The sequence below is a fragment of the Fusarium redolens genome (genome assembly GCF_020744475.1).
Source record: "Fusarium redolens strain MPI-CAGE-AT-0023 chromosome Unknown BKA55scaffold_6, whole genome shotgun sequence".
Lineage (NCBI taxonomy): Eukaryota > Fungi > Ascomycota > Sordariomycetes > Hypocreales > Nectriaceae > Fusarium > Fusarium redolens.
The window spans coordinates 1,386,106-1,401,947 of NW_025763669.1; the positions used below are offsets into that span (position 1 = coordinate 1,386,106).

General features: G+C 48.5%; 7 protein-coding genes across 7 annotated transcripts; 2 read left to right on the forward strand and 5 right to left on the reverse strand.

Moving 5' to 3' along the window:
• Positions 1-492: 492 nt before the first annotated feature.
• BKA55DRAFT_688560 (nucleophile aminohydrolase) lies at positions 493-1,515 on the reverse strand (the record flags this gene model as incomplete). Its single annotated transcript, XM_046199230.1, has 5 exons — positions 493-879; positions 937-1,149; positions 1,202-1,296; positions 1,393-1,452; positions 1,509-1,515. The coding sequence occupies 5 exons, from the start codon at positions 1,513-1,515 to the stop codon at positions 493-495; spliced, it is 762 nt and encodes a 253-aa protein (XP_046051117.1).
• An 873-nt stretch (positions 1,516-2,388) lies between these two features.
• On the forward strand, positions 2,389-3,573 carry BKA55DRAFT_592823 (uncharacterized protein; the record flags this gene model as incomplete). Its single annotated transcript, XM_046195451.1, has 1 exon — positions 2,389-3,573. The coding sequence occupies one exon, from the start codon at positions 2,389-2,391 to the stop codon at positions 3,571-3,573; it is 1,185 nt and encodes a 394-aa protein (XP_046051118.1).
• Positions 3,574-3,765: 192 nt separating this feature from the next.
• Positions 3,766-4,918, reverse strand: BKA55DRAFT_564360 (uncharacterized protein). Its single transcript, XM_046192488.1, has 2 exons — positions 4,275-4,918; positions 3,766-4,230 (listed from the first exon to the last, which is right to left on the reverse strand). Exons 1-2 carry the CDS (start codon positions 4,758-4,760, stop codon positions 3,796-3,798), a joined length of 921 nt encoding a protein of 306 aa, XP_046051119.1. The 5' UTR covers positions 4,761-4,918; the 3' UTR covers positions 3,766-3,795.
• A 9-nt stretch (positions 4,919-4,927) lies between these two features.
• Positions 4,928-6,145, reverse strand: BKA55DRAFT_564362 (uncharacterized protein). Its single transcript, XM_046192489.1, has 3 exons — positions 5,955-6,145; positions 5,507-5,871; positions 4,928-5,457 (listed from the first exon to the last, which is right to left on the reverse strand). The coding sequence occupies exons 1-3, from the start codon at positions 6,001-6,003 to the stop codon at positions 5,275-5,277; spliced, it is 597 nt and encodes a 198-aa protein (XP_046051120.1). The 5' UTR covers positions 6,004-6,145; the 3' UTR covers positions 4,928-5,274.
• Positions 6,146-6,694: 549 nt separating this feature from the next.
• BKA55DRAFT_592825 (interferon-related developmental regulator-domain-containing protein) lies at positions 6,695-8,053 on the reverse strand (the record flags this gene model as incomplete). The annotated part of the gene is made up of 1 exon (XM_046195452.1): positions 6,695-8,053. The coding sequence occupies one exon, from the start codon at positions 8,051-8,053 to the stop codon at positions 6,695-6,697; it is 1,359 nt and encodes a 452-aa protein (XP_046051121.1).
• Positions 8,054-10,665: 2,612 nt separating this feature from the next.
• On the forward strand, positions 10,666-13,256 carry BKA55DRAFT_564375 (uncharacterized protein). The gene is made up of 3 exons (XM_046192490.1): positions 10,666-11,095; positions 11,151-11,335; positions 11,382-13,256. Exons 1-3 carry the CDS (start codon positions 11,051-11,053, stop codon positions 13,057-13,059), a joined length of 1,908 nt encoding a protein of 635 aa, XP_046051122.1. The 5' UTR covers positions 10,666-11,050; the 3' UTR covers positions 13,060-13,256.
• On the reverse strand, positions 13,244-15,677 carry BKA55DRAFT_319538 (Afadin and alpha-actinin-binding-domain-containing protein). The gene is made up of 2 exons (XM_046185677.1): positions 15,367-15,677; positions 13,244-15,323 (listed from the first exon to the last, which is right to left on the reverse strand). The coding sequence occupies exons 1-2, from the start codon at positions 15,547-15,549 to the stop codon at positions 13,428-13,430; spliced, it is 2,079 nt and encodes a 692-aa protein (XP_046051123.1). The 5' UTR covers positions 15,550-15,677; the 3' UTR covers positions 13,244-13,427.
• Between the last annotated feature and the right edge of the window lie 165 nt (positions 15,678-15,842).

Below are 15,842 nucleotides of genomic sequence, written 5' to 3' on the forward strand. Positions count from 1 at the left end.
CACCAAATCGAACTGGCTTCGCTGCGAGGCTTGCGTCCTTGATCATGTCTGAAATAGATCCACTATTGAGAAATATTGGTTTTCTCAACACTCACAACTGCACTGCGCTGCATGACCCACTAACTGGCATATGTTAGTCCCATCGTAGGCTCTTAGTAACTTGGCGCGAGGCATACTCGTCCTCAATTGGGTCATCAGGCGCGACAGTTGTTATTTGCTCAATTGAAAAGTCTCATCAGTTTCTATTGCACATGGTTAGGACGGCTAGTGACACACTGACGAGGACCCACGCCCACGACGGCATCCAAGTCTCTGATCTTGATAATCCATCCCCCTGCATTGGTATTGCATGGCCCACGTTCCTGGGAGCAGAACGTCGTCCCTGCAGCCCACGAATCAGGCCTCTGATTCCTCACGACAAAGTGTACCGACCTCGTACTATGGCCAGTCGACTATGTTTCATCCATGTTCCATATCATTCTCTCCACTCGCTCAGTCCTTCTCTGCGATAGCTTGTAACCGGTCGTCAATCTCGTCCTCAGTCAATGTTCGGAATCCCGAGTAGGTTCCCTCTTCACCGTCAGGTCGAGGTCCACCCACAATACCGATCTCGATCTCTCCCTTCTTGAAGTCCATGCTCAGAACTGTGCTCAGTGTTGTGATGGCCAGCTCAACAACCTCCTCCCAAGATCCCTCCGCATGCTCCTTGTTACGGAGCTTCTTCTCAAGGTGGTTCAGCGCCTCCTGTTGCTTCGGGCCTGCCGCAGTTCCCTTGTAACCGATGTAGTATCCAGCAGGGTCGCACTTGAACAGCTGGGGGCCATATTCCGAGTCGAGCGAAATCAGAGTGGTCGCAACGCCGTAAGGTCGCATGTAAGCCTGGGGGTGAGGTCAGCATATGATTGGTCGCAATTTTGAGGATGAGAACATGCTTACTCGTTGAGTGTAGACTTGGCTGATGTTGGCAAGACGCTTGGCCAGTGCATCAGCTGGCATCTCATAGCCATACTTGTATCGAAATTCTGCTGCTTCGCCCTGAGCCCTTTGAGCGAAAGCTCGGGCATCTGCGATGGATCCTGTGATGACGCAGCCTACTGAGGGAGAGAGCTGGAAGATGTGGGTGACAGAGGCTGGGTCCATAAGCTTGTCCTATTGTCTTGATCAGTGCTGATCATGAGATTGTCCAACATTATCAACATACGGGGACCTTCTTCTGAGACAGGACAACAGCACAGTCCTTGCCTCTCACACCAACGGACATAATATTGGCAGCTGTGATCGCCTTGAAGGCGTACTCTACAATCGTGTCAGTCCTGAATCATGTATCCATCAACGTCATCGGTCAAGGAAGTCGTAGTGTTCGGTGCTCTTGACGCTCGGGGATTCGCATACCAACTTGGTACAGCCGACCATTGTCAGCGAAGATGGTAATGTGTCGATCGTATGCGCCGGCTGTTTAATTGTGTTAGCAAGGATGCCATGGATTGGATTGATGTTGCATAGCATACCCGACATTGTGGAGGATTTGTGGTATTTAACGGTTCGGTATTGGGTAGAATTAGAGGCTGAAGCTCAAGAAGAACTCGACAAGTTCTAAATGAGGAGAGTTTGAGGTGTTGATTGACGTTGCGGAGGTTGAGGGGAGCTGTTGTGGGTTGAGATAGTCGACGCGTTAGCAGGAGCTTGCCTGGAGCACAGTGAGGCAACGGAGCTCAATGGGAAGGCTGAGTTGATGCCTCGCTGGCATTAGGTAATCCTCAGGCAGAATGTGGTAGGCGAAAGGGTGACACAAAAGACAGACACCATGATACGTTGTCATAAGAGCAGCTTGGGGTTCATTCATCTACTGAAATATTCTTACACGGGTTTGAATTACACACGAGGCTGTATAATACTAGATCCCTGGTATTTTATTCATCGAAAGAGGCCTGAGATACTGAAATCTCTCAGTCGGTCGCCAATACTCTTTCCTTAGGTATAATAATGTCATCCAAGCTCTCCACACTCCTTATCTTATCGCAATTCCAGTCCATTCAGAAAAAAAAGTTGCTGCTAAACAACCAAGGAGATCCGGCCCGCAACAACACGACATTGCATATCGGCCTTGCACTTGCACTGCGCTAAAAGGAACTTGCAGCATTGACAACTCAGAGTCCCCCTTTAAGCTTTGCGCTGTTGTTATTGGCTCTTTGAAAGTCAATAGAGAATCCACCGCTCACACAGCAGCTAGAAGAAAATTCAAGGACCCTGGCAACTGCAGCAAATCTGAGGAAGTTGAAGAAAACACAAACCTCTAGATCTCAACTCTGAGAGTCGGAGTTTGTTCTTGTTCTTGCTACCACTTTCTGGACCTCCCCTTCAAACCAATTGTACAAACACCATCTCACAATGTCTGGTCAAACTCCCGCCTGGAAGAGATTGGGCTTGAAGCTCAAGCAAACTTCTGATGCATCTGAGCCCAGCTTTGGGCACCCAACCAGCAGTACAAGCACAAGCACCCAGTCAAGTACAAAGAGAAAATTCGACGCCCCGCCGCCTTCCAATTCCTCTCAGGTTGCTAAGCGACCACGTCAGGAAGAAGCCACAACAAGTTGGAATGCGCCAGGACAGTTAAAGAGGCAGAAGTCAGTCACCTTCGCCGATGCACCACCCAACAACCACTTTGCCAGGACACCATCAAAGCCCACCAAACAGAGCAAGGCCAAGAGCAAAGGCCCCGCAAAGAAGCCTAAACCCCAGGTTCCTACTGATCTCAAGCCTGCGCTTGAATACTTGAGGCTCTGGAAGACTGCTCGCGATAGCTGGAAGTTCAACAAAAACCACCAATCAAACCTCATCAAGCACGTTTTCGATGCCGATGGAGTCCCCGCCTCTGACATTGAAACCTTCTACGACTACATCCAAGACTTGAAGGGCTTTGTGAGGATGCGACTACTGGAGAATGCTCGCGAGGTTAGGGATCAGGATCAATCGGATGGAGCAAAGGTGTTCCCCGAGGGAACCAAAGACCTTGAGGCTACTCAACAACGATATGAGGAGGTCCTTGCTAAGATTCTTCAAAGTCACCCAGTGGGAACTAAGAGAAAGGGTTTCACCGAGGTCGATTACCTCTCGGACTCGGAAGAGGAGGATGTTATCATTCGCCGACTTGTGAAGCGCATGAGAGCTGAGCTGGTCATTGATGAACTTTCCGACGGCGACGACGCCGAGGCCAGCATCGCATCATCACAGACCATCACTGCAAGCGATAACAACGTCACATCAACTACAGATGCAGAGAAGACCGTGAAGATCGCCGAGGGCGTTCCCGGAAAACGTCGACGAAAGCTCCGTGTGAATGTCGAAGACAGCGACTCCAGCAGTTCCGAGTCAGACTCGGACTCTGATTCAGATAGTGACTCCGACACCAGCAGCAGCGGGAGCTCGTCATCGTCTGAGGACGAATCCGAGAATGAGGCACCAGCACGACCTTATCGACAACCCGGCGAGGAAGACTCGAGCGATTCCTCGTCTTCTTCGGATGACTCGAGCTCTGATGGCAGTTCGAGTGAGGATGATTCGGACTCTGAGTGAGGATTATGATACCCGTCTTTGATGACACAGGATTAGGACAAAGGTGGAGCTCGGATAGACTGTAAAAGCCATGTTCGCATACTAATTTTTATCGACATATCTACGGATCATGTTTCAATGTATGTCTATTGGCATACTTATATTTGGACGTAAACAGATATAGAGGCTCCAAGGAGCGTTGCAATGGTACATGTTTCTCGTTTTTGAGATCGTCTTATTCATTTAAGCATACAACTTGGTGAACCCTTCGTTTGGTGGCTGAAGCCAATTCTTCTCGTCGTAGTCCCTGTCTTGTCCTTCAATAATATGGAACGTGTAGATAATTCGTCCCTTCTGACTGGTGTTCTTCTCACTCTTGTGCAATAAGTTGCCGTGAATGAGAACTAGATCACCAGCCTTGACTTCTCCAGGGACATACTCATGTTGCCCGTCTGGCGTCGCCTGTCCATAGCCTTCTGCTGAAGGGAACTTCGGTCCATCATTATCTACCATCTCTGTACCGACATTACCTGCCTTGCGAACGAGTCTCTTTTCAACTGGTGCCCAGCGATGTGAACCAGGCAGGAAACTTAGACATCCATTCTCAAGCGTGGCATCTTCAAGGGCATACCAGAAACCCACAGCCGAGGGAGGGTTGGTATATAAGAAAGTGCTATCCTGATGGATGTTAGCCAGTCATTAACAGAAGCAGCCTGACATACTTGATGGGGAGGCACGGCCCCTCCTATTTCTGGTTGCTTGCAGATGACCATGCTCTGCAGACACCGAGGGTCTTTGAAGCCAAGACTACGTGCTACAGCAGGTGGACTGACCTTGCTTGTATCGTGGTCCAGAAGGCGAGCAAATGGAGGGGACAGAGCGTGTAAGTAATGTCCAATCTTGTTAACAGCCCGGGCTTTGGGTTTGTTAAGTCTTCCATCGTCGTCAAAGGCGTCTTCCTCAAAGAAGAATCGGACCTTGTCGCCTGAAGTCAGGAAGTAGTCGTCACCAACATGGTCACGTTTCTCGCCGGTTGAGAAACGTGTGAGAGGGTGATCATCTAATGAGAAACTTTCGAGAAGATTGTGAGTTTCGTCGAGTAGAGATTTGACTGTTGAGCTGGAGAGGGCACCAGGGAGGATGAGGTAGCCATCGCGGTTGAATGCTTCCAGTTGTTCTGGTGAGAGACCTGGGGTATCAGTAGTCATGGTGTTTTTGTTGTTCGAGGAGTTAAATAGTGCCTGGGTATAAGTTGAGGTGATTTATCTGTATCTGAACCGAGGTTGTGTGGGATAAGTTCATGTTGATAAAGAGTCCAAGGTGGGGAGCTACATATACCCCGCCTGCATCACCACATGCCTCATACGGTTACGACAAACACAGCAGTTGTATCACTAAGAGAAGGATTATAAGCTGACTTGTTTTGTGAGCTCCCGGAGTTCATATTTTTGATTACCCGTAGATACGATTGGTTGTGTTATATACGCCATGGTTCCTGGTCGCATGCCCAATCGATGAAATTCTATCAATTTACTAGATCTATTTAAAGGTAGCTACAGCAGAGCCCCTTTTCATTAAGATAGTCTAGACCAGCACCATATAAATGTACCAGACATCTAACACCAGAGACTCTTCACTCAAAAACCAAAACACCGCCCGATGAGAACGATAGACAAGAAAATATGCAACCGACAAATCCAAGCATTAGTTATTGAAGACTTCCTAAGCATCGAGAGGGTCCGACAAGAAATCGTATCCCTCCTCGGGAGGAAGAAGGTATGCCGAGAAAGCAATACCAGTAGCAGTCAGAAGACAAATGACTGCCGCGGTGGTGCTTAGGTAGAACGACGTATCGAGCGACCACCCAGGAATATTGAACTGATCATCGTGATCATAAAGGTACGCCTTACATGATTAATTTGTTTTCGAACTCTTCCACATTGGATTTACTCACCACAATAGAGATGGCCACAAATTCCATAACAGAAATCAAGGTCAACATGCCAGCGGCAAAAGGCCATCCTGTCTCGCGCTTGTATTTGCCACCACACATGATGACAACAAAAGTCACCAAACCGCCCAAACATAAGAGAGTCGCAAATGATGCTAGAAATCCAACGGTCCTCCACATGGAGCAGAAGTATCGTTCACCTCCTTGGCAGAGATCCTTGGGGGGAAATGGTCGACAGGATGGATCATCCAACGTTGAACAGCTCTTGTGTAAACCGATATGTCTCTCGACTATCTCGCCGGTGGCCGAAGTAACGGAGTATGTCACCCAGTTGGGGAGCCATATCGGGATTACTATCATGACCGTCGCTATTGTTTGTCAACTTGAGATGAACCGAGCGCATACGTCATTGAAGGCGCGTGTGCTGTGGACAGAAAGTGGGAAAACTTACCAGCTACAAAAGCCGCCAGGGCCGAAGTGTATACTGAGACTCGCGTCATGGTGTTAGATGCAGTTTATCGTCAAGCTTGAAGATAAATTAGACTGAGGTTGTGTGGTAGATAGAAGAAGAAATGTCGATGCCTTGTGGTGGCCAGCCTCGAAAACAGCCCAGTTCATGTGCCAGGATAAGTACTACAGCTTATGAGTGGTTGATGCCAAGTTTCATTAATGGGTTTGGCGGGGGTCAAATTGTGGCTTAGTTTGCGAAACAAGCAACGATAAGCGACCAATAGAATATCACGAAGCAAAGATATGTGCTACGAGTTATTGAAGAGAACTGAACAATGTCTCGCGAGAGAAACAAGCCTCAAGAGGTTAATGTGATGGCTTTGAGCCTTAAACGCTAAGTTACTGCTATAAACAACAAAAGTTATGCTCTTCTTCAACTCGGAATCACGACACTAAAATCATCGCCAAGTAAGCATGTGACAAATGACTTTGAAGACGCTGTATTGATGGAAATTACTGGCAAAACAAACTCATCAAACATCGCCGCTTGAAAAACATGCGGATAGAAAAGCACACAAAACACGATCATCCGTTCGTTTATTCCGACAATATCGTCGAACAACCGGCCAAGGCCACATGCCCCTCGGAAAACCCTCCATGCAATAATCACCCAGGTATAAAGTCTGTAAACGCCTGCAAAAACACCAAACCCTCAGAATTGCCCAATGTAATGTAGTTGTCCTATTTCTTAGGGGACCTCTTCGCAACTGGTCCCTGATCGCTAAAGTCGGCGTCACTTAGACACTCGGCAACGACAGGGTTGTCAAAAATGTGCTTTTGTAGGTGTCCTCCAAAGAGAAGTCTCATCATGTCGATTCTGGAAGAGAGTGACCACGAATCGATCACGGCGACGTAGTTACCGAGGCGGAGTTTGTGACGGTATCCAAATTCAATGACACCATCCTCATTGGGCTTGGAGGTTTGGCGCTTATCGCCCTTCTGAGGTGTATAGCCAGCTGACGAATATCCTGGTCCGACACCCTTCTCCAGAGAGGTGATAGCACTCATTAAACTATCTCGTAGGTCGCGACGATCCTTCTTTGAAACTGATTTGGAGCTCTGCTTGGCGAGCTCTGACATGCGGCCTGTAAGCTTCTCTGGGTTGACGGGAAGATCCCAGGATTCTCCTGTCTCTTCCTCATGGTTGCGCGCTGCCTCAAAAATGAGTGCAATGCAGGCAGCGGCCTGAGCTTGAACACCGACATCAACGCTGTCAAGCTGTTCATAAAATCCATCCAAAGCCATGGTGGCGGCATATGAAAAGTCGTCCACATGGCTAGCAACAAAGGCCCAACCTCGAAGGGCAGCTGCAACAATGAATCCATTGTCATAAGAATCGATGTTGTCTCCATCAGACTCAACAATAGCGTATAAGTAGTCGAGCAGTTCAAGAGCCTCCGTCTCGCCACCGCCGCCATAAAGCACAGTGAAGCACAATGCGTAGATGCCAAAAGCTTTGCATTCTTCGTCGTCGTCGTCGGCAATGATCTGCTTGAGAGTTCCTTCAGCGTGCTCGTAAACATTGGCGTCCTCCGAGGAACTGAGAGTTAAAAGATATGCCTGAAGGTAAAGTAGTCGCTCCCTGGCTTCCATGCCGCGATTAGCGCCACGAATGAAAAGCTCTGCGAGTTCGTTGGCCGACTCATCAAGCCACTCGTGAGTGGCAGGGGCAAATCGATGTCGCAAAACCTTAATGTAGAGTTCCAACAGTTGAGTTCGCGCATCGCTATTGTTGTGCTTGCGATCCTGAAGTTCTTCCATAAACTGCTTGGCGTCGAATGTGTTGGTGCCGTCTTCGTTGGTATCGACTAGAGAGCTTCCGGAAGCAATGCTCATGGTATCGTCGTATTCGAAGTCATCTTCACTTTCGTCAGAGGCAGCCCTGCTTGGGGCTGCGGAATGCGCGGGTGACGTAAGAAGTGAGGCGAAAGGAGAGCCTCGAGGAGTCAAGCCAGCAGAAGCACGACCTGACTTGATGGCTTTCTTTGATGTGGTCTTTCCATCGCCCTTGAGAGCCTTGACTCGAGCGTGGTTCATCATTTTGCTGAAGTGTCGGAATTGAGCCCAAAAGTGGTATTGTAAATGCGAATGCGCAAAAAGTACTTAGGTTAATCGACGAGGAAAACTTGCAAAATTCGAATATAGGCAAGTTTATAACGATCAAATGATCAAAAGCTGTGCAGCAAGTGATCCTCGTCTAGTTGAAAATTCTGTCACTTGGGTATAGTTTTGGGTCTGGGTCGACTGATATGTGTGTAGTAGGCGGAGGTTCGTGTTACTTTATAGGCGTATCGAGTCATAAAGTCCATGGGGAAGTTCGCGCGACAATAATAGGGATTCGGAGATAGGTGTTGGCAAGATGGTTGCACCTGAATTTAAGCAAAGTAAGGGGGAAGAAGAGAAGGAAGTGGACGAACGGCGATAAATATTTGTCTAAATCCAGTGAGAACTGGGTTGTGGCGTGGCACCAGGAGTGTGAACTGCCCTGTGAACAGTGGAACAGTCCAGGTGGAACATGGATCAGGCGCCGCTGAGAAATTCCCAGGCTTTTAGTGGCAAATCATTGGCCATGAAAGCTTAAAGTGCCTTGAGTATGCAGGTGAAAGCCAACGGTTAAGAGGGTTTGTGACTCAGGGGCTTAATTTATTACGCTAGGGTACATGCTCGATGCTTCTGGGTGTTCCTGGTATCTGAGGATCTCATGCATTCTTGTCATTTAGTTCATGAGGTTCAAGAACACACATATCACATGTTTCTTCCAGTTCTTCAAATGACAGCATAGTGGGTAGCATCCCCAGAAAAGGGACAAGGAATGCCAACGTCAGTCCCGCTTGTTCCACTCGCCCGCTTAGCTGTTCTCCACTTGAGTGACCCTTGTCTCGGTCAGCGTCATCGATCATCACTTAACTCGCTTAGTCCCTTGCTGATAGATGTCTTAATGCCTGAGCAATGTCGAATGCTGCTTTGAAGTTCGGACTTCTGAATATAAATTTCGCAAGTCATCAATAGACTATAAAAAGTGGTGTGATGAGAAGATCTAGTTAGGTAAGCTCCCTCCGAGTCAAATGTGGTTAGGAAGAGCGAATGTGAAACTTGACACGAGAAATCAACCCCAACGCTTCACTTTTAACATTAATCAGTTCCAATCATTTTAGATAATGATACCCGTGTCGATATTCATTCGCCAGTTGGGTTAGGCAGCACTGGCTTGCTGGCTTGGAGTTAAGGGACAACGAGATCGCATAAACCGAGACTTGACTGAGCCCGTGTGGATATGCAATAGGGAGGGTTAGATTGTAATAGGGATGTTCAATGACAACCTGAGGCATGGAAGTGCAAGAGAAATCAAATAGAATTCAGTAGATGGCACAAACAAAAGATCACAGACGAAATAGAAATCCTTGATTGAAACACATTGTGCAACTCCTGCTGCCTTGGCTGGCTGAAGCACGGAGGCTTCTATCCGAGCCATACGAAAGTGCTCTCCTTGCCTAAGCCTCGTTTACGAGCACCCAGTAACTGAAGTCCTAGCTTCACAGTGTATCATACTTCACTCAAAAGTGCAATGTACCCCTCACCAGGCTAGAAGCATACCATGCCAGCTCAGACTCTCTTTATAATATTTCTTACAGGAGGGTTGAAACAAAATCAAGCTGATGTTTATCTGGCGGACGGCTTGGCGCCCCATGACCTTATCATTCCCCAAGCAGGCTGAAGCTCGTATCAGGTTCATGCAAGTGGTTGAGCTGGCACAGTGACTAGAATTTAAGTCACTGCCTAACAAATAGCAAAATGGCGTCAGGTGATAATCTTTGGCACCAGCGCTATCAGGAGAGATTGATACAGTGGGCGTGAGTTGGCTTCCAAGCGCCCAGTTTAGTGCATGTTGATAACGACTCTGTTGCACTATTTTATCCATGATCTCTTCACTCAAGCCATCTTGCCATCGGTCCGATTTTTAGCTTTGGTACTGAATTTTATTTGGTCTACGAGTCTTCGAGGGCTGGTAGCTTTGCTTTGAGAAAACCAGTAATTCATTAAGCTGGTGAAGTGGTGTCAGATCGCGACATTCACTTTGATCAGTACTCAGGTCCAGGGTGTTTCGGCAGTGTACAGTGCGACCCACTTGAGACAGCTGCCATTAACACCTAAAGCTCTAGATCCAAGCTAGACCCTGAAACTGATAATACTGATTCAACGTCAGCGGTGATACTCTGTTCTTACTTCGAAATACACCAGATACTCATGGGAATTCGATTTTCTTCTAATTATTTTTGTGAGTAACTTACTCACACTCTGAACCCAAAATTGAGAATTTCTTCTGCTTTCTGGCGGGGTCTCCCTTTCACCCCGCAAGCACTTGTAAGTAGCTCCGATAAGTGGCGGGGCTTATCGCTGCCTGCTGGCTGTCACCTGTCTGCCTGTTACGGCAGTGACCTTGCACTTCTGCCCCACTTCGCATTCACCTTCCGAACTTCCCAGCACCTCTTACCTTCATCTGTGTTGCCTTTAATGCCGTCTCTTTAACTTTTATCTTTCAACCTTTCTCCTGCAGCGAACCAAAAAGGGTCTTTATCCCCTCTTTGATGCTCTTTGTTTAGTTATTAACCTCGCACAACTCATCTTGAGTTTGCCCTGCTGACGTCTAATAGGTGGGCCCAGCGTGGGTATATGAGACAGTGTGCGCAGCAAACCATCAAGAGCATCCATCACCACGCAATATCATCTTCACTCGAGAGACCGAATATTTTCTTTGTTGGTACCAACAAGCAGCCAAAATGGCGGTACCCGAGTATCGTGACGAAGGTACGACAATATCCAAACGACAGAACAATCCATACTATTGTATACACTGATCACTAACATTCAACAGTCTCCATCACACTCTCGATCGCTGACCCCCCGGCCAACTTCACATTCCCAACTCGTCGTATCTTTCTCAGTAAAAAGAATCCGACGATCGAAATCGGCCGAACGAGCAAAAGGAACACCTCTTTTGAGGCGGCCAAGAGCAATGCTTGGTTCGATTCACCAGTCATGTCTCGAAAACATGCACTATTCACTCTTGACGCCGACAAACAGGTAAGGTTTTTGGAGGCAAAACACTCTACTACTTTTGGGCTAACATGTCATCTAGAAACTTTATGTCAAGGACACGGGTTCTCTCCATGGGACCTATAAAAACGACGTTCGCCTCGACACGAACGTGAACTCTGAAGTGGCCAGTGGTGACAAGCTCAAATTTGGTGCCTTCATTGAACGACCCCAGGATAAACACTACCCTTGTGCCATGATAGTCCGTCAAACATACGGGTCCATCAAGTATGCCATCTTTCAATATCTCATGTCTCTCTGCTAACTATTTTAGCCCCGACCTGCGCGGCAATAGCTTCCGCGTTCCTGAAGATAGCGATATCGAATCTCTGATCAGTGACGATGACCAAGTGAACAACAGCTACGAGATGTTGCGCACCAAGAACTTTGTCCCTGCCAGAATGGCTACTTCATCTTGTGGTCATGGTCCGATCGATTTGACAATGGATGATCACTATCCTCTTTCCAATGTTAGGGATGGACAGGTTACCGCGGCCTCTTTCGACAACTCTCCTCACATTCTAGAGATACCTTCCCCCAAGCTACCAGGTCCTGTCTCTGTTTCGGGTCACGAGTTTTCCGACTTGGAGAATGAAGAGCCCGAAGAAGGGGTAAATGACTTGTCACCAAATTCTATGGACACCGATGACTCTTATGGTGGCATTTCAGAAGATGGCCAGAGTATCGACTATGCAATGTCGTCTGTTGCAGGGGACTCCATTGTTGATGAAGAAGAAGACTTTGCCGAACATGATGAGTTTGAAGAGGAGCAAGGTATGTTCATGTGGTACAGCGCTGTGGACCATTTTGACCATTTTCCAGTCTACACTCAGGAACCCGCCCCTCAAGGGAACGGTCATCTTGAAGAGGCTACTATCATGGCATCTGTACTGAGCGAGAACCCTGAAAAGCTTACTTCGTGTTCACACCCGTTGGCCAACTCTTTCAGCACTCAGACCCGGGATGTTCCTCAGCAGTCCGATAGCGCCAACCCCCGTCAGTTGGACAAGAGCCACTATACGTGGAAATCCGATCTTGCTCCTATGATGTCGATTAATGGCACGTCGTCCCTGAAGCTTCCCTCACTTTCCGAAGCAGTCTTCGACACATACAATCCTGAGATGATCACACTCTCTACCGCTGAGATTGTCGGTAGAAAACATGGAAAGTACGAGTTCTTTGCTGCTAGAGAAGCCAATGCTTCAGCTGCCCGCGCACAAGCTCAACCTCGACCCATCGACCCCGTCCGTCAGGCACCAGTTCAGGAACACTGTCTCGTGCGGGCAGAGATGGGAAAGCAAACCCAAGTGCAACCAGTAGATGAAGTTCAGCAGGCCAATAAAGATGAAGTTCAACCACGCACTTCCAGTTTGGTATCTTCTGGTCTTAAATATCTAGCAACGCCTCCTGAGCACATCGAAACCATCACCACATCTGTGGAGCCAGAGTTAGACGACTCATCCGCCTGGGCTTTTGAAGAGAGCAAGAAGTCTTCTGGTGTCGAGGTCCCAACCGAGACAACTGAGAAGGCGGTGACTCAAGAGAATGATACGGATGTTGTAGAGGGTGGTGATACTGCCAAGCCAGCTGAAGCTTTAGAAGCAGCTGAACTGGTCAAACCAGTCGAACCAGTTGAGCCAGCGAAACCGGTCGAAGCCACGAAGGTAGCTGAATCTGTGGAGATTCCAGTACTAGAATCCACTGCAACCAAGAGAAAGGCCGAAGCAATTTCTCAACTTACCCCTGAAGAACAAATATCTAATGACCGCTCATTTCGACGACAGCCATTCCGCAGAAGCAGGATACAGTCGACTGGAAGGCCTCGCCACACTGCAGCATTGGCACCACCACCAAACAAGCGTCTTCGTCGTATGGCAGAAGCGGTCGGGTACGTCGCCCTCGGAGGAGCTGCTGTCATGTCGGTGCTTATTGCTACGGCACCCGCTCTGTAATTTACAGACAAAGAGGCCCCAGACCACGCAACAATAGCTTATGAAATTTTATGGGAGTTTACGAATTCGGAATCAAGGACAGGGAGTCGGCTGTTCACTTCAGTCAATCTTTTGCTTTCCACTTGCTGGCTTAAGGAACCAAACGCATGTTGTTAGGGGTATTTTAGTCGTGCTTATATGAATCTACACATTTCCTTCCACAACTAGCAGTAGACCGTTCTCGCGTGAAGTGCTATGATGAAATACCATTCATCAGAAATGTATTAAACTTGATCCCTTCTCGGGTTACCGCTTCTCTGCACCAAACGCCAGACCAATATTGCCCAAGTAAGCTTTCCAGGATTCCACCCATCATTGACAAATTCTCATTACTGTACGCTTCCATTCATCAAGCTTTCAAGCTCCCAAGGACTCAATGTGCTTCTACGTCGCGATGCACTCTTGCTCATTCGGCGTTCACGACGTCGTTTTTCAGGCTTCAACTGATCATCAGCCGGTACTGGGTCCCTCTTTACAGGGTCGACATTCTCAAAATCATTTCTTTTTTCGTTTTCGTTTGTGGATTCGGTAGCCTGGTCAGGCTGAGATGAGGTCATGGTTGGTTTCTTGACCCCACGAGTTCCACGGGCAGCTCGAAGTTTAGCTCGAACACGGGCAGCATCGGCTTCACGCTCTGAAGCGGCCAATTTGGCGGCAATAGTCGCCATAGTGAGGGGACTTTGCTGAGGAGCAGGGTCGATGTTTCGTGGGAGGGGGAGACGTGATGCTGTTCGGCGAGGAGAACGATTGGGTGAAGTCTGAGTCTCGCTTTGGTCGTCGCTGCTGCGGTGGGAGCTTTGGTGTCGGGGAGTAGAGATCTTCATCTCGTTAACTTGAGGGGCAGCTTCTGGTGACTTGACAAGGAGGACTTCGTCGAGCGAGGAGGAAGATGACACGCGATCGCGAGGTTCTTGATCATATTTAAGAGGAATGGGGCCTGCTTCTGTAGCAAGGTCCCATGTGTTTTCCTCGACAATAGTGGTGAAATCTCCCTTGCCATGTTTGCGTGGTTGAGAGCCTCGGTTTCCAGCGGATGCAGAATCTTTCAAGGGGCTGAGCTGGGGAGGCTCTGGTAGTGGTGAAGAGTCTCGGTCTGGATGGTAGAGGGGAGCTGCTGTGGACTGCTGAAGGATTTGCACATTAGGCTCCTCAATATCATAGTCGTCGATTGGGATGTTTTCGTCGTAGTCGGATTCGACATCGCTTTCCTGATCAACTTCATCCTCAGGCTCTGACTCTGGGACAAGCTGTACGCGAGGGGAACAGCGTGAAGGGCATGGCGAGTCGATAACATCCATCTCATCTTCGGGCTCCTCAGCAACAGCAGAAAGTCTCAGAGCAGATGCGTGCCTTGTCTCTTCTACATCTCGTACCCTCACAGGACTCAGTCGCAGTCCCATCTGAAGTTCTTCGTCGCAAATTGGCCGTCCATTAGCAGCCATACGCTTCCGCCAGCCATCAATCAGATGAACTGCCTCAGTCCAGCGACTTTCCATCTTGACCCAACCATCCTTGAGACGACTGATTTCCTCCTCGCGAACCATGACCTCTTCAATTGGTACGAATGACGGATTTGTTAGGATAGTTCGCATGTGTTCTAGCACAGAGTCCAGCTCTGAAGCCATGCCCTGCCACCCTTGCTGCTGAATAACAAGGTTATCCTGGTTCTCGTTGTTCCACTCACTCATGTCCCGCAGTTGCTGCATCGTCTTGCGCATTATAGAAAGAATAGCTTCGTTTTCCTCACTAAGATTCTGAGCCAGGTTGGCCAAGAATGCATTTGTTTCGTTGCGCAGATCATAATCATCTGCTGCTGTGGTGCCTCCGCGACCTGTAGACTTTTCCTCACCAACATCGCCTGTGACGATGATTGAGGTTACGCCGGGGTTCGCTCGGGATCCTCGTGCACGTCCAGCTTCGGCGAGCTGTTTCTTTAGGGTATCGATTTGGCGGTCCCGTCTACGGACATCTGTTGCGCATGCAGCTCGTGCTTGGGCGACTAGTCCCTTTGTACGGGCGACTTCTTCCTTTAAACCGCGTATGGCGGCGTCTGCCGACTTCATTTGTGTTTTGAGAGCAGCTTCTGAAGCTTCTGCAATGTCCAGCTTCCTCTTTGCTTCGGTGTGTTTCTCTGTGAGTCGCGCGATGTCGTTGGTATGTTTGAGGTTATCGGCGCGTAGGGTGCGCATGGTGGTTGAGAGAGATTCGCGATGTTCTGCATCACGCTGTGACTGTTAGTTGCATCAAGACATATGAGAGTCAACGTACATCTCGTCGGAGTATTAGATCGTTTAAGACGCTCACGATCCGTCCCATTGTAGCTCCAGATTCATCACCATTGAATGCCGCGCCGGCGAAATCAATACTCTGGCCATCGCGAAGTAGACCTCGGGATAGAAGCTGATTGTTGATATACAGCGATGCTGTACGAAGATTGTCGGTATCGATCATTGTGAAAGGTGAGCGAGTCCAAAGTTGATACACATGTCCTCGATTGCTTGAGGAGATTGACTTTTTCTCATCAATTTCCTGCGCAAGGTACTAGTACTATCTCTCCTGTATAAGTGCACAAGCTTGTGGTCCCTTTAATTGTTTTGGTGGGGAGAGCTGGTTGCTATGTGGGGGAACAAAGTAAACAATGCGTCCGCCAATGAGATCCCTGTAAAAGTGAGGCGGGCCTGAACGAGAGACCAGCCAGGGTGATCCTTTTGACAAGACAGCGCTCGACAGGTGGCAATGCAGAT

Coding starts and splice junctions, on each gene's coding strand:
- BKA55DRAFT_564375 (XM_046192490.1), top strand. CDS start 11,051: ATGTCTCGAAAACATGCACTATTCACTCTTGACGCCGACAAACAG. Junction 11,096..11,150: donor CTCTTGACGCCGACAAACAG/GTAAGGTTTTTG, acceptor CATGTCATCTAG/AAACTTTATGTCAAGGACAC. Junction 11,336..11,381: donor CAAACATACGGGTCCATCAA/GTATGCCATCTT, acceptor TAACTATTTTAG/CCCCGACCTGCGCGGCAATA.
- BKA55DRAFT_319538 (XM_046185677.1), bottom strand. CDS start 15,549: ATGATCGATACCGACAATCTTCGTACAGCATCGCTGTATATCAACAAT. Junction 15,324..15,366: donor ATCTAATACTCCGACGAGAT/GTACGTTGACTC, acceptor TAACAGTCACAG/CGTGATGCAGAACATCGCGA.
- BKA55DRAFT_564362 (XM_046192489.1), bottom strand. CDS start 6,003: ATGACGCGAGTCTCAGTATACACTTCGGCCCTGGCGGCTTTTGTAGCT. Junction 5,872..5,954: donor CCTGGCGGCTTTTGTAGCTG/GTAAGTTTTCCC, acceptor GACAAACAATAG/CGACGGTCATGATAGTAATC. Junction 5,458..5,506: donor TTGTGGCCATCTCTATTGTG/GTGAGTAAATCC, acceptor TAATCATGTAAG/GCGTACCTTTATGATCACGA.
- BKA55DRAFT_564360 (XM_046192488.1), bottom strand. CDS start 4,760: ATGACTACTGATACCCCAGGTCTCTCACCAGAACAACTGGAAGCATTC. Junction 4,231..4,274: donor GGGCCGTGCCTCCCCATCAA/GTATGTCAGGCT, acceptor AACATCCATCAG/GATAGCACTTTCTTATATAC.